The sequence below is a fragment of the Nannospalax galili genome, unplaced genomic scaffold, assembly GCF_000622305.1.
Source record: "Nannospalax galili isolate Female #2095 unplaced genomic scaffold, S.galili_v1.0 scaffold371, whole genome shotgun sequence".
Taxonomy (NCBI): domain Eukaryota; kingdom Metazoa; phylum Chordata; class Mammalia; order Rodentia; family Spalacidae; genus Nannospalax; species Nannospalax galili.
Genome location: NW_008331606.1, coordinates 1,880,031 through 1,896,646, shown reverse-complemented (window position 1 = coordinate 1,896,646; position 16,616 = coordinate 1,880,031). Strand labels below are relative to the sequence as shown.

General features: G+C 38.0%; 1 protein-coding gene across 8 annotated transcripts in view; it reads left to right on the top strand.

Moving 5' to 3' along the window:
- Positions 1-16,616, top strand: part of Enox2 (ecto-NOX disulfide-thiol exchanger 2) — a 395,106-nt gene that overhangs the window by 366,143 nt on the left and 12,347 nt on the right. For all 8 annotated transcript variants that reach the window (XM_029560435.1, XM_029560431.1, XM_029560434.1 and 5 more), the window contains 2 exons: positions 13,195-13,376; positions 15,882-15,989. In XM_029560435.1, the coding sequence (XP_029416295.1) occupies positions 13,195-13,376; positions 15,882-15,989 (290 nt within the window). The remainder of the gene's footprint in view (positions 1-13,194; positions 13,377-15,881; positions 15,990-16,616) is intronic.

Here is a 16,616-nt window from a genome sequence, read left to right as displayed (position 1 = left end):
GCTCCAGAGCTCTCTAGCCAGCGAGTCTAGAGAGAACTATGGGACGACAGCCAGCATCTTTGTCTGTCCTCTCACGCACAAGCACGTGTGTGTGTGTGTGTGTGTGTGTGTGTGTGTGTGTGTGTGTGTGTGTGTACATGTTAATATACTCACCAAATATAGAAACAGAATAAGCACTCCCACTCCAAAAGGAAGGAATGCAGACATAGAGACATGGTAAGGAGGAATGAGACCACAGCAAGAGCAAAATCTAGCAGACAAACATTAAATCCTGCCACTCCGTGTCTAGCATCTTGGGCATATGGTAGCAATACATGAACTGCTAAGGACTTGAGAAAGTCATCCCTTTGGTCTTACCATTTCCAGCTCCATGGTTCCTCTCATGGCCTGGCTCTGCTCATTACCTGTAACTTTACTAAGCAAAGCAGTCCATGTTCCCCACATCACTAACAGCCTGAAGTCTCCACTGCACCTTCATCATCACTCACAGTTTCAAGCATTGCCTTTTCAGGAGCTGCCTGTAATAATTCTGACTCTGCCACCCAGCTGGATTCAAAACCATTCCTTTGAAACATAGATTCTTCCACCATTTGTAATAGATCATTTCAATTGTTTGATTTCATTACTTTTATTTTCACCCAGAATCTCTCCATAGGTAGCTGAGGAGCTCCATATCTTTGTTAAGTTGCTTTTTAACTTACTTCTACATGTTAATATACAATCTTGTAATTTGGATCCAACTTGATATATCTTTCTCCAGGTTTGTAATTCCTGTTAGTATTCAAAAAAGGCGGAATGATAGTATATTACAGTGGTAAAGTTCATGCCTAACATGTTTAAAGCCCTAAGTTTGTTCTCTAACATCATAAAAAAGGAAAATGTTTCCTGTGATATACTGAGTAAACAATAGACATTAGCAGAATCACCCATTTTTTAACCATGATCATAAGCCTAGAATATACAGGGTACTCAATAAGTGTTTGATGAATTAATGAAAATCCTCGGACTAAATATTTTGAAGTAGGCCTTATAATTTTTGACCTTGAAAATGTGCACAGATTCATAAATAATGAAATGTAGCCTAGGTTTCCTCATGTATTTTCATTTTTTATTGATAAATTCTATTTTAAAGGACTTTTTGGTTCAAAAAAATAATAAACTGAACAGAAAATAGAGGCTTGCTATATACATCCTTGTCTCTAGAAAGCAAGCCTCCCCCGCCATCAACACGTCCCACCATAGTGGTACATTTCCCCCAATGAGACTTCATTATCACCCAAAGTTCATAGTTTACATTATGGTTTGCTCTGGCCTTGTCCATTCATGGGTGTTAACAAATGTATAACCACATGTATCATCACATGTATCCTCAATGGTGGAAGCATACCAAATAGGCTCACTGCCCTAAAGACTGTGTTCTGATGTGCCTGTTCTTTACTCCCTCCTAGCCTCTGCCAGCCACTAATCAATCTTTTTCCTACCTTCACAGAGTTGCTTTTTTCCAGAATATTATTTAATTGGACTCAACTAGTACATGACCTTTTCAGATTGGCTTCCTTCACTTAGTGCCATGCCTTTAAGTTTCCTTTGTGATTTTTTTTAAGGTAAATGATGCCCTTTTAACTGTTGAATAGTACTCCATTGTTTGGATATATCATAACTTATTTCTGCATTCACTTACTAAAGTAAATCATGGTTGGTTGCAGGTTTTGTCCATTATAAATAAAGATACTATAAACATACATACACAGGCTGAGGGGACATTAAATTTCACTTCATTTGGGTAAATGCCAAGAAACATAAATGCTTACTTTTATAATAAGTATAAATTTAATTTTGTAACAAACTGCCAACTGGTTCACAAAGATTTGATATGCTTAATTAGTTCTTTTTTTCTACTTTCATAATTGATTTTAGATCTTTCACCATTCTAAACATAAATATTTATTGCTACAAATTTCCCTCTAAGCATCACCATTGCTGCATCCCACAGATTTAGAAAAGTTATATTTTTATTTTCACTTATCTTAAACTATTCATTTCTCTTGAAGTTTCTTCTTTGACCCATGTGGTATTTAGAATTAAGTTGTTCATTCCCCCATGTTCTGGGGATGTTTTCAGCTATCTTTCCATTGTAGATGTTTAATTCCATTGTAATCTAAGAACATTCACTGTATAATTGCCATGTGCTTTTTTAAATTAGTAAGCAGTTCATGGGCCAGAATATTCCCCCTTTTAGTAATACCTCCATGTGAGTTTGGGTATGTGTAACTTGCTATTGTTAAGTAAAATAGTCTGCAGATGTCAGTTACATGTATTTGATTGATACAGGTGTTGAGTTCAACTATGTACTTACTGATTTTCTGCTTTCTGAACTTGTCCATTTCTTAGAGAAGGGTTTTAGTGAATTCATCTATTTCTCAGTTGTTACCTCACATTTTGATAATCTGTTGTTATCATCTTGCACAGAAAAGACTATTATGTCTTCCTGGAGTACTAGCCCATTTAACATTCTATAATTCCTGCTGTCCTTGATAACTTTCCTTATTCTGAAGTCAGCTATGTCTTAAGTTACTGTAGCTACTTCCAGTTTAATTAATAATTTAATTAACTATGGGAATAGTGTATCATTCTCCATCTTTTTACTTTATATGTATGTATGCTTTGTGTTTAAAGTAGATTTATTTTAAAATATTTTTTATTTTATGTTATGTATACGAGTGTATTGCCTGCATGTATGTAAGTGCACCCATGTCGTGTGATGCACAAAAAGGTCAGAAGAGGGTGTCGGAATTGGAGTTACAGATAGTGTTAGCCACCATGTGAATATTGGGAACTCTGCAAGAGCAGCCAGTGTGCTTAACCCCTAAGCTGTGTCTCTAGCCCTTAAGTATATTTCTTATAGGCCATATAATTGAATCTTGGCATTATTTTTTTCATTTTGATTTTTAACTTTTGTGGTGGTGGTAGTTTTTTTCAAAAACAGGGTCTTTGTTCTATAGCTCTGGCTGGCTTAGAATTTACTGTGTAGGTAGGCCTGGCTGGCCTCAAACTTGTAGCCATCCTCCTGCCTCTGCTTCCTGAGTGCTGGGGTTATAGATTATGTGAAACCATACATGGTAAAGGACTCTTTTTGAGAATTTCGTACATGAGAACTGTATTTACATCATTTCTTTCTCCTCTAACTCTTCTCAGTTCTTCCCCACTGCCTCTAAATTTCATAAACTTTTCTTTGATCATTATTGTTACATACACAAACACACACACACACATACATGCACACACACATGCACACTCACACACACATAATCTACTGAGCCCATTTAGTGGTTCTTCTGTGTGCAAGTGTTCAGAGCTGACTATTTAGGATTGGATAGTCTATCAGAGAGCCTAGTGGAGAATTTCCTGGAGAAAATGGATTCTCCCTCTCTCAGCAGCCATTGATTGCCTTCAGTTAGTTCTTCATCTAGAGGTCGGTCCGTGTTTAAGTTCCCCCATCCCCATTGGCATGCCAACTGTTGTTGACATTATGGAAGTCTTGTTAAGGCAGCCATATTGTAGAAATTTCATAGGTGCAATTTCCCTGTCATGTCTAGAAGCACTATCTAGGAGAAGGTGTCCTGTCCTCTGACTCTTACAATCATTCCTCCCCTATCCCATGATAGTCCCTGAGTCTTTGATCCTCTCTAATGACAATCTCTCTTTTAAATGGTGTATTTAGAGCAATGACATTAGCATGATTACTGACTTTATTAGTTTACTTTTCTGTTGCTGTGATAGAAACACTGACCAAAGCAACCTATAGAAGGAACAGTTTATTTGAGCTTACAGTTCCAGGGGAATTACAGTCGGTCATGGTGAGGAGGCATCATGGCAGGAGGCAACTGGAACAGGAGCAGAAACAGAGCACTCACATCTTCAAGCAGGCACAGGAAGCAAGAGAGTAAATCGAAATCTGGCAAAGCTTAAGAAATCTCTAAGCCCACCCCCAGTGAAGTGCTCCTCCAGCATAGCCACACCTTCTAAGACCTCCCAAAACAGCGCTACCAAATGTGGACAAAAATGTCCAAATACTTGGAGCCTACGGGGGACATTTTCACTAAAACCACCATACTGATACAGTTGAGTAAACAACCTTACTTGCTGCTGTTCTCTATTGGTTATCCTTGTTCTTTCTCCTACTTTGTCTTCCATACATTTTCTTCTTAACATATTCTTTTCTTCCTTTTAAAAGATTTTATTTATTTGAATTTCATGTGTTTGAGTGTTTTACCTACATGTATGTAAGTGCACCACATACATGCCTGGTGCCCTTGAGACCAGGCAGAGGACAGAAGCAGCATGAGGACCCCCCTAGAACTGGAGGTACAGACTGGTGTGAGCTGCCATGTTGGTGCCAGGTACTGAACCCAGGTCTTTTGCAAGAGCAGAGAGTGTTACTAACCACTGAGCCATCTCTCCAGCCACATAATATACTTTTAATGGAGCATTTCATGTTATTATTTTTTTTCTCTTTTTTGGCATAACAGTTGTACTTGTTTTTATATGGTTTTAGGGGTTACCTTAAAGTTTACACTATATTACAAGTAATCCAAGTTCACATTCAAGTAACACTATATCATTTCATAGGTAGTGCAAGTAACTTTTAAATTTTTTACTAATATTATTTTTATTTTATGTCTATGAGTGTATTGCCTGCATGTATGGAAGTGCACCCATATTGTGCAATGTCTGCAGAGGTCAGAAGAGGGCATCAGATCCCCTCTACCTGGAGTTATGGACAGTTGTTAGCCACCAGGTGGGTGCTGGGAATCAAACCTGGGTACTCGCAAGAGCAGACAGTGCTCTTAACCACTGAGTCATCTCTCCAGCCCTACATGCAAGTATCTTAATAGTAACAAAATACTGCCAATTCTTCTCTCATCCCATGTATAATAGCTATCATTCATTCCACAGATGCATAGGCACTCATAATTGAGTGCATTTTTGCTGTTGTCCTTTCAAACATTATACTCTATGTCAGTTAAGAATAAGAAAAAAATAAGTGGTTTTCTTTTGCCTTTCCTCATTCAATTTTATGTTCTCCTTTTCCTTATGTAGATCTAAGTTCCTGAAATATATCATTTCTCTTTTATTCAATTCCTTTTAACATTTCTTGCAAAGCAGGCTTACTGTCAAAATTCCCCCTCAGTTTTGTTTTTATATATCTGGTAAAAGTCCCCATTTCTTCATATTTCACCTTTGAAGCATAATTTCACAGGGTACACAGTGCTACATTGGTGGAATTTTTCTCTTATTTTCCTCCATTTTTTCTTGCTTTCTATAATTCCCAAGAAATCATATGTGATATTTCTATTTACTCTTCTGTAAGTGAGGTGTTTTCCTCTGACTTCCTTCAATATGTTTTCTTTATTTTTATTTGCTGAACTTAGTACCATATACCTATGTCTAGATTTGAGGGCATTTATTTTTAATATTCTCTGAGCCTCATGGATCTGTATGTAGCATTGTATGAGGCACAAATTTGGGGAAATTTTTAGTCATTATTGTTTCAAATGTTCCTTCTTATTTTCCCTTCTTTTTCTGGCTTTCCCATTATAGATGCTTACATGTTCTGTGGTTGTACCACAGTTCTTCAATATTCTGTTATTTTCTTTTAGTAATTTTTTTATTTTATTTATTTAGTAATCACATGATTAGAAGAAGCATTTCATTACAGCTTTACCATATTCGATAACAATTTCCAGAGCAAAGATACATCTCTTTTAAAAGTGGTTGTAAATTTTTATGTTCACAGTTGAATTAATACAGTTATATAATATTGAACTCAGTATAAACCCTGTAAGACATAAAATTCAATGAGTTTTTAACCTTTAAAAAATATCCATTTCATTTTAAAATATACTGTTTCCTACAGAAAGACTCATTGTTTTGCTACTAACACTTAGATATTGGCACATATGTCTCTAAGCTCTATGTATCTGATTATTACCAGTCACAGTTGGTTACACTCGGATCCTTGGTAACTGAGTGTGGATATAAAGTCATCAGGTAGATTTCAATGGTAATGTTTATCACCTCTACTAATTAACATGAAGTAAATTTTTATGCTTCCTCCTCAAATATAACTCATTTTTTATTTGTTGGGTTTTTTTGTGTGTGTAGTATACAGAACATCCCAAACAATCTTATTCATCTATATACCCATTTCCCAAATGGCACCCTCCAATACCCCCCCCACACTGGAGCCCATATACTCTGTCATCCCTGTTACTCTCCACTGTGTTGTCAGCACCCCCAGCCGTTCCCCAGTGCTTGTCCATCTGCTGAATCTAGTCAGCCTATCTGGAGATCTTTATTTTAGGAAGATCGGTTGTCCCTCATCTAGCAGCAATCAGTTGTCACTATTCCTTTAGATAAGATTAGGGTCTGCTGTTCATTTTCCCAGTTCTATGCAGGGTTACTGTCTGGGAGTCTCTTGGACCACCTTGGCCAACAACTCAAAGAAAGGTACCTCTTGTCTGGCATTGTTTCTTGTTATGTAGCCTTTATCTATACATACAGACTCTTAAAAATTATATTGACCCCTTTAATCTTTGGTTATACTTTCCTTTTGGGTGTTTGGCCCAGGTAAACTAATTTATTTTTACTCTTAAGGCCATTTGAGGATCTGTTCCTCAGGGGACACATGGGCTTGGGAGGAGCCCCTGGCTCCTTTCTTTTACCAGTTCTGTCTATATGAAGATATCTCAAAGGTCCTGCTCAACCATGGCTGGCTTCTCTTTGGAAGCATGGAGGAAATGTTTCCTCTGTGTTGACCCTCCTCTTTGTAGACTGGACACTGGTTCAAGTCCATCTCATGGGGTCTCCACGGCTTCCTTGATCAAGAGGACAGGTGACCCACCACCATTATAGGACATTTTGAGAGATGCTCATAGTCCCCTGGAACTAGTCGACCTAGGAGGGCAAGGAGCAAAAACTGTCCTTTAAGTCCCTCTGACAAGATTAGTATAGGCCTCAAGGTATGGCTGTAAAACATCCAAGAAGGTTAGCTCCACCAGTCTGGTATTTTTAATTACCATGTGCCATGTAGATGAAGCTTGGGCAAAGACCAAACATTCTCAGATAAACCTTGCCTAGATATATATTCGTTGATCTAATATGTATAATTTGTCAGTAGGTTGTTGGACTAATATGGTTCCCTCTGGTTTTTAAAACTAGCTAGGTATTATTTATCTTTCACATTGTCTAACCCTTCCACCAATGTTTCCCCATTTAAGGTGCCCCCATTCTTCCCATTTCTCCCTTTATAATACCCTTCTCCTATGGTCCCACCTCTCTTGAGCACTTTCTTTCCCTTTATCCCCTAGGTTCCTTATATAACATCCCCCCCCCCTTAAAATAACCCAATGTTTTCCATATCTCCCTTACTAATGCCTGTTTCCTACTGTTCTTCTCTTCCAGATTCTTTCTTTTCTTTTACCTCCCTGGTTCCTTATCATTATCCTGGTTCCTGTAGTTATGTCTGGATAGATAGTCACTTATCAGGATTTGGTGCTAGGATCCACATATGAGGGAGAACATACATTGTTTGTTTTTCTGAGTCTGTGTTACTTCACTTAGTATAACAGTTTCTAGTTCCATCCATTTACCTGTAAATTTCATGATTTCATCTTTCTTTACTGCTGAGTAAAATTCCATCATATAAATGAACCACATTTTCATTATCCACTCATCAGTTGAGGGACACTTAGGCTGCTTCCATCTCTTAGCTATTGTGAAAAGAGCAGCAACAAACAAGGATGTACAATTGTCTCTGCAATAGGATGAGTTCTTTGGGTATATGCCAAGGAGTGGTATAACTGGGTCAAATGGTATGTTCATATGTAGTTTTTTAAGAGTTCTCCACACTGCTTTCCATAGGGGTTGAACAGGTTTGCAGCCCCGCCAGCAGTGGGTGAGCATTCCCCTTGCCCCAGGTTCTCTCAGACATTTGGTATCATTTGTTCTCGTGATCTTAGCCAGTCTGGGTGGGGTAAAAGGAAATCTTAAAGTTGTTTTAATTTGCATTTCTCTAATTACTAGTGATGTTGAACATCTTTTAAAGTGCTTCTTAGCCAAACATCTCAAAAAGTTTTCAACTTCCTTAGTAATCAGGAAAATGCAAATTAAAACCACTCTAAGGTATTACCTTACCCCTATCAGACTGGCTAGGATCAAGAGAACAAATGATACCAAATGCTGGTGAGGATGTGGAGAAAGGGGAACTCTCATTCATTGCTGGTGAGATTGCAAACTTGTACAGCCTCTATGGAAAATAGTGTGGAAAACTCTTAAAAAACTAAAAATAAACCTACCATATGACCTGGTTATACCACTCCTTGGCATATACCCAAAGGACTCATCCTATTGTAGAAACACTTGTACAACCATGCTTTTGCTGCTCTTTTCACAGTAGCTAAGAGATGGAAGCAACCTAAGTATCCCTCAACTGATGAGTAGTTAACAAAAATGTGGTATATTTACACAATGAAGTTCTATTCGGCAGTAAAGAAAGATGAAATCATGAAAAATGCAGGTAAATGGATGGATCTAGAAACTTATATTAAGTGAAGTAACACAGACTCAGAAAAACAAATGACATATGTTCTCCCTCATATGTGGCTCCTAGCACCAAATGCTTTTAAATTCCAGGTCCTTTTAATAAGATGATGCTATACAGCAGTCCCTTCTGCATGAAATAACTACTATCATCATGACTTCCACTGAGCCTGATTGCTAAACATAGTCACAATTGGGCTTGTTGATGGTTGTGCTCATTCATTAAAGGAGTCCCAACCAGAAACAGTGCCCCCTCACCTGAGTATCCAGCCACTCTTCCCAGCCAACTAGTCCAGCCTTGGAAGGCAAAAGAAAAATGAGGAAGAACCCAATAGAGGGACGCTTTTGGAAGCCCTCGTCAAGAAACTCCAATGAACTCCCATATAAACATTTGAAAATTGACCTGTTTTGACTTTTTTCTAGTTCCCTGTCTAGAAGTTGTAATGCTAATTACTCTTGCCTTTACTTCTCCTTCACATGTCTTATTCATGAATCAAGGACTTTCTTTTCCCCTTAGAGACAAGAGTTATGCAATTTGGGAGTCTTTTAGATAGATCCATTGAGGGAGTACTCCAATTGCCTCACCCTGTGTCCCTGTTCAACATGGAAGAAGCCAGAGTGGTCTGCGTCCCTATTCCCTATTGGCAATTTGGGTAACCCCTTCGGAGGATGGCATGTAGCCAGTTTCTTGGCTAAAAGTCAAAATGTCCTTGGGTCTGTTAGCAAGATATTCTGTTCCAAAGGCCAAAAATGTCAAAAGTATTTGGGAGCTTGTATCTAATCCTTAAAAGATTTTAGAGTTACCTCCTCAGAGGGGACAATGTTGGAGGGGAGGGAGGGGGCATGGATTTGATCAAAATACCTTATACGCATGTACTAAATTCTCAATAAGTTTTTGTAAAAAAAAATTTTAATGCTTCTTAGTCATCTTTATTTCTTCTTTTGAGAATTCTCTGTTCAGCTCTTTAGCCCATCTTTTAATTGGGTTCTTTCCATTCTTGATTGTTTTTTGAGTTCCTTATATATTAAACCTTTGTCAGATGTGTTGCTGGTAAAGATTTTCTCCCATTCTGTGGGTTTTCTCTTCACTTCCCTGATTGCCTCCTTTGATGTACAGAAGCTTTTTAGTTTAATGAGGTCGCATTTGTTGATTCTCGACCTTGTTTCCTGAGCAACTGATGTCCAGTTTAGAAAATCCTTTCCTACCCCTGTATCTTGTAGGTTATTACCACTGTTTTCATCTAACATTTTCAGAGTTTCAGGCTTCACATTGAGGTCTTTGATCCATTTGTAATTGACTTTTGTGAAAGGTGAAAGATAGGGGTTTAGTTTCATTGTTCTACAGGTGAAGATCCAGTTTTGCCAGCACCATTTTCTGAACATGCTGTCTTTCCTCCAGTGAATGTTCTTGGCCCCTTTGTCAAATATCAGGTGGCTGAAATTCCATGTATTCATATTTGGGTCTTCAATTTTGTTCCATTGATCTATGGGTCTATTTTGTGCCAGTACCATGTTGTTTTTATTAGTATAGCTCTGTAGTAAAATTTAAAATCTGGTATAGTAAGCCCCCCAGCATTGCTCTTAGTGCTCATTTTTGCTTTGGCTGTCTGAGGTCTTTTGTGCTTCCATATGAATCTTAGGATTTTTTTTTCCAATTCTATTAAAAATGTCATGGGGATTTTGATTGGCATTGTATTGAATCTTTAAATGACTTTTGGTAGGATGGTCATTTTCACAATATTAATTCTTCCAATCCATGAGCATGGGAGGTCCTTCCATCTTCTGATGTCTTCCTCAATTTCTTCCTTTAAAGAGTTAAAATTTTCCTTGTAGAGCTCTTTAATGTCTTTGGTCAGGTTTATTCTGAGATTTTTTTTTGCAGCTATTATGAAGGGGAGTGTTTCCATATACTCTTCTCTGATTGCTTGTTATTGGTATATAGAAAGGCTACAGACTTTTGTAGATTTAATTTTGTAACCTGCCGCTTTACTGAACATGTTAATAATTTCCACGAGTTTTCTGGTGGAATTTTTGGCATCTCTTAGATATAATATCATATCATCTGCAAAAAGTGATAATTTGATCTCTTCTAATTATTACTCCTTCAATTTCCTTCTCTTGTCTTATTGCTCTTGCAAGAGTTCCAAGCTCTATGTTAAAGAGGAGTGGAGATAGTGGACAGCCTTGTCTGCTTACTGGTTTGCTTCCCTGGCCCATGCTTACCTTGCTTTCTTATGCAACATAGGCCCACCTGCCCGGGGGTGGCACTATCCATAGTGGGCTGGACCCTGCCACATCACTCAACAATCAACAAAATGCTCCAAAGACATGGCCACAGGCCAGTCCAATGGAGGCAATTCCCTAATTGAGGTTCCGTCAACCTAGGTGTGTCTAGTTGACACTAAAGCTATCCAGCACATGGTCTGAATGTTTGTATACCTCAAAATTCATATGCTGAAACCTATTTACCACTTAGGCAGTGGAGCTTTGGGGAGATGCTTAGGATTAGTGTGCGTATGAAACAGACTTCAGGGAGCTGCCTTGCTCCTTCCTGATATGAGGACACAGAGGTGGGATCTATGAACCAAGAAGTAGGCCTTCACCAGTCACTGAAACTGCTGGTGCTGTCATCTTAGATTTCGCAGCTTACAGAACTGTAAGAAATAAGTTTCTATTGGGTTTAAGCTACCCTGTCTGTGTTTGTATACCATCCCAAATGAACCAAGACATGTTTTTAGTCTTTAGATTTTATTTTTCTTAATTTATTTGTATTGGAGATTTTTGAGACAGGGTCTTCATGTAGCCCCAGCTGGCCTGAAACTTATTGTGTAGACCAGGCTGGCTTCAATCTCACAGAGATCAGCCTCCTGAGTGCTGGAATTAAAGGCATGTACCACCTTGCCCAACCAGTATTCAAATTTTAAATTATCATATTTTCAAGCTCAGAAATTCTTTCTTTAGCCATATCTAGTCTACTAATGGTCATCAAAGTCCTTCTGCTCATTACAGTGTGTTTGATGCTAGTATTTCTTTCTTCCTTGCAGTTTTCAAGTCTGCTTATATTATTATCATCTGTTCTTGCATGCTGTTTACCGTCACCAACAACCTTGCTGTATCTACGTTTGTTCTATTATGTCTCTGTGTCCTCAAACTGGTCTTCACCATTTATTATTGCTTATAACTTTTCTTAAAGTCCAGACATGATTTATCTAGATTATGATGACCTCTAGTAAGTGGGTCTTCATTTGTGCAGAGGAGAGGAGAAAGCACATTCTCTAATTCTATGATTAACTTTGTCTCTTTTATTTTTTCGATACAGATTGTCATGTAGCCCAGGCTGTGAATCACCTTGAAGTTCTGATCCTCCTGTTTCCACCTCCTGAGTGCAGGAATTATGGGCATGTGCTACTAAGTGTTGGTTTTATGTTTTATGTGGAGCCAGGGATCCAACCCAAGGCTTCTTGCATGTTAGGCAAGCACTCTACCATCTGAGATACATGCCCAGCCCCATATCTCAGTCTTTTGCTAACCCTGTACCCATGGAGTGTGAACTTTGCCAGTGCATCTCTGTTCTTTCCATACACTTAGATGAAAATGGGTGACTGGAGGGTTCTAGCTACCTTTTTCTAGGCCATGTGTGCTCTTTTTAAAAGCCTAAGAGGTTAGGTTCTTGTAAAATAGTTTTTCCTGAGGATGGACCTTAAGAACAGAATGCTCTGGCATCTCAAATTTCAAATTTTTGTTCCTTTACCCCTCTGAAACAGAAGGGGATATTTCTTTGATATTCACTGTGAGGACCTGGTAGAGCTTTTAGAGGTAAAACTTGTAAAAATGTACCTCCATATTTGGAATTTTTAGCTCACAGATTTATCCATACTCGGCCTCGAATAATTCATTAATTACAATTTAAGCTGTTCTACCCTGGCACTGGTTCCCATGGAGGATATGGCTTATAGGTTTCTTGTTCTATAAACTGTGATTTGCTCTATTCACTGTATTTTCAGTCTGGGGGAAGCGGTTTGCCTCGTAACCTCGTGGCTCTGATGACTGTCAAAAGAGCTGTTGGTTTTCAGTTTGTTCAGCTTTTTACTTGCTGTTAAGGGGCAGTAGAGATTTCTAAGGTATTTTTACATTGGACCAGAAAGTGGAAATGTTATGGCTTAGTTCATACATTTACTTTTCTTCTGTAAGACTGGTTAATGCTACATTCTTTAAAAACCTTTTTTAGCAAAATTATCATGTAGTCAGTTTTCAGTTCAAAGCAATTAGTTTTATATTTGATTATTACAGTGCTCTTATCACTTGCTGCATTTCAAATTAAAGTAATGGATGTTACTTGGAAATAGTTACATTTGGGATGAAGAATATGAACCACAATGCAGGCATTTATGTGTTGGCATCCAGGTTCATTTATGAAAACAAGTTTTTGTGCTTTTGAGTATGTCTTTTACTACCATGAACAAGTCAGACTTAAAATTCCTTATCAAGGAGCTTTTTATACACATTAGTTTAAAATGCTAAGTTTTCATAGCTCTCAGATGTGTCACAAAAGAACCTAGGCATCTGGTTTAACATTTTCCATTGGTTATTTAGCCTTAGTATCACAGACAGAAGCTTTGAAGGAAGAAAATGACAGCCTCCGTTGGCAGCTAGATGCCTATCGGAATGAGGTAGAACTGCTCAAGCAAGAACAAGGCAAAGCTCACCGGGAAGATGACCCAAACAAAGAACAGCAGCTGAAACTCCTGCAACAAGCCCTCCAAGGAATGCAACAGGTACAGGCATGTTGCTTTTCTCTGCTTTATGGAAGGATAGTATCGTTACTTGCCAATGGGCATGCTGCAAGCCAATAGAATGTCAAACCTGTTATTCTTGTGGATGTTTTAGGCTCTGGCACAGATGAGGTAGAGAGATGGCTCAGTGGTTAAGAGCACGTCCTCCTCTTCCAGAGGACCCGAGTTGAATTCCTAGCAACCACGACTGGCAGTTCACAACCACTTGTAAACCCAGCTCCTGGGAGATTTGACACCTTTGACTTCCACAAGTGTTTGCTCTAGCATGCACCTACCCATATGCACACACACACACACACACACACACACACACACACACACACACACATAATTAAAAATAAAAATCTAAAAAAGTGCTTTAGCCATGGATCACCAATTTTCAGAGGACTACTGAATATGAAAGGCTTGTCATTTCAAGCTGAACTATTCACAGTATAATTTTTCTTTCTGCTTCAGAACTTACTTCAAGATATAGATAGGTCTTGGGGTCTTTATGAAGAATATTAATAGCTTAGATATGATAAAAGTGCTGAACCATAAGTGTTTACTTGATAAAAATGACAAAATACAATCTTTGAGAAGAAAAAAACAAAATGTCTACCCTTGATTTTCATAGAAGTAGAGACTGTATAACATTAATGTTTTGGGATTGCGATATCAGTTTAGTTTTTATTTTGTTTTTATGGTAATTTATGTGAATGAGTGTATCTGCTCATAATTCCAAGTGTAAAAAGTAGAGCAGGAAGCTGGAGAAATGGGTCAGCAACTAAGAGTATTTGCTGCTCTTATACCCTTATACAGGGACCAAAATTTTGCTCCCAACACTCACATCAAGTTGCTTCCAACTTCCTGGAATACCAACTCCAGGGTGAACCCAGAGCCTCTTCTGGCACATGCACAAACATGGCATGCACTCACCCAGATACATCATATGCATCCACATAAGTAATAAAAAAATAAAATGAGTGCTAAACACTCATTAAAATGAAAAGGTAAATTAGACAATTACATTGAGATAAAACCTTGTGGATAATAAGTGATCAATATCTACAACTCTGATGTAGCCATCACCACAGTGAACCTACAGTATAAAAGATATCAATACCTTCTTTCACTGTCGGGAAGGACCAGTGCCTCTGAGAAAGGATCCTGTCATATTCTGTCATGACAGACTGCCACCAGTTTTCTTTACGTTTTATATTATACAATAATTTGAACTCTATGTCTTGAAATTATCTAGGGAAAAACTAATTGCTGGTTGGAAATTATAAATCATGAACAGGGAGGCTCTTCTGGCACTAGCAGCCCTGTGTTATTACCTGTGCCACCATTGTCTTCCTGTGTGACAAGTACTATCACGTTTTCCCATTAGCAAAATGTGTGAAGTAATGCTTACCTTCCTTTTCTTGTCACCACAGAGTTTAATTAGAACACATAAATTATATAAGAGATTTTTCTACTAAAATTGTGTCCTCTCAGCTAACCTTCAAAAGACTTTGACAGCATGCAGTGCACCTTGCTTTTTAGCTTATAGTCTTTTGCAAATCTGTGAAAATAAATAATACTTTGGAAACACTTTTATTGTTTCTCTCTCCTTATGCTGATTTTGAAACCACTGCACACAAGGACAGTTATGTCACTTAAATGCAGAGATCTCATTGGGAGTTAGGTTTCTAGCTCCTAAAAATTAATTTCATTCATTTTGATTTTTCAACTGTAAGCAATGAAAACTAGAACTGTAAGCAGTGAAAGGAATTCTCCCATTTATCTCAAAAGATGTGTAATACAATGTGGATTAAGAGCAAAGACTATCAGGCTGCCCTGGCCGGATTTTAAATCTAACTCAGCTACTTCCTACATGAATCGTCTTAGGAAAGGCTGCTGACTTTGTATGAATGTCAGAAATAACATTATTATAGGGTTATTATGAAATTTAATGATTTCATATTAGTGAATCCCATCACACAATACTTATTAGGCACTCAATAAATAGCATTTGTTACAAGTATTAATAACAATAAGTCTAGTTCCTTGCTTACTGATATGGAAACTAATATATGTGAAATTTGTCTTCATTATTACTTTTCCTATACACATCCAACTTGGCTTGGCAAATGACTATTTACAAGAATGCTTTACAACGTTTAGTTCATGTCTCTGCAACAATCGAGATACAACTCAGACAGTATTAACTGCAGCTTACCTTTATCTATGGCCAGGGCAGAGAAGATGTTAAATAACCATATCTGTTAACTTCACTGGTCTTTTCTAAAATATAAAGAAGTTCAGAGGAAATTTATAAGAACTAAGTAAGTGAAAAAGTATCTTGATTTTTTTTCCTGAGGTACTTCTTCTCTGCATACAAAAAGTATTATTTAGGCTGTGGGGTCAAGCAGGTCTAGCAGACATCTAACTTCAGTCAAGGACTGTACATGAAATACAGCTCCTAAATTAGTGACTTGATTTTTTTTTTAACCTTTCTTGAAGCATCTGCTCAAGGTCCAAGATGAATACAAAAGGAAAGAAGCTGAACTTGAAAAAATCAAAGATGACAAGTTACAGGTGGAAAAAATGCTGGAAACTCTTAAAGAACAGGTACATAAGTCCCACATGAATCTTTTCTGTTATCTCTTTCCCCCCTTTTCAGTGACAATAAAAATGTCCTAAAAGTTTGTGTAATAAAAATCAATGTAACATATTGCTGGTTGGGAATTAAAAGCCCCTTTCTGTGATAATTCTTGTTTCAAGAGCTCTGCTTTCAAATATGAGTGCTTAGCATTTCTAAAGAAAGGTTCTGGTGTATTTGCTTTTCAGCGAACAAAAACTCAGTCCAACCCTCAAGTTCTTCCGTCTTCCCTGTTGAAAGACCATAGTGCATACTTCCTCCTCGCTTCATCCTCTCAGGCTAATAGCAACATGGAAAATCCACGTGAGACACAAGTACCTTGAACTGAGCATTTCATTAAAGCGGAAATGCAACTGGGACATTGTCATTTCTTACAGCCACTCCATCTACATTATCATGAGAGTAATAGCTGAGGCCAAGCCAGCCATGTTGAGCAGGAGAATCAGGAGTCCAAAGTCATCCTTGGCTATATAGAGAGTTTGGGTTCAACCTTGGGTAGAAGATACCCTGTCAAAAAAGAAAGAAAGGAAAGGAAGGAAGGAAGGAAGGAAGGAAGGAAGGAAGGAAGGAAGGAAGGAAGGAAGGAGGGAGGGAGG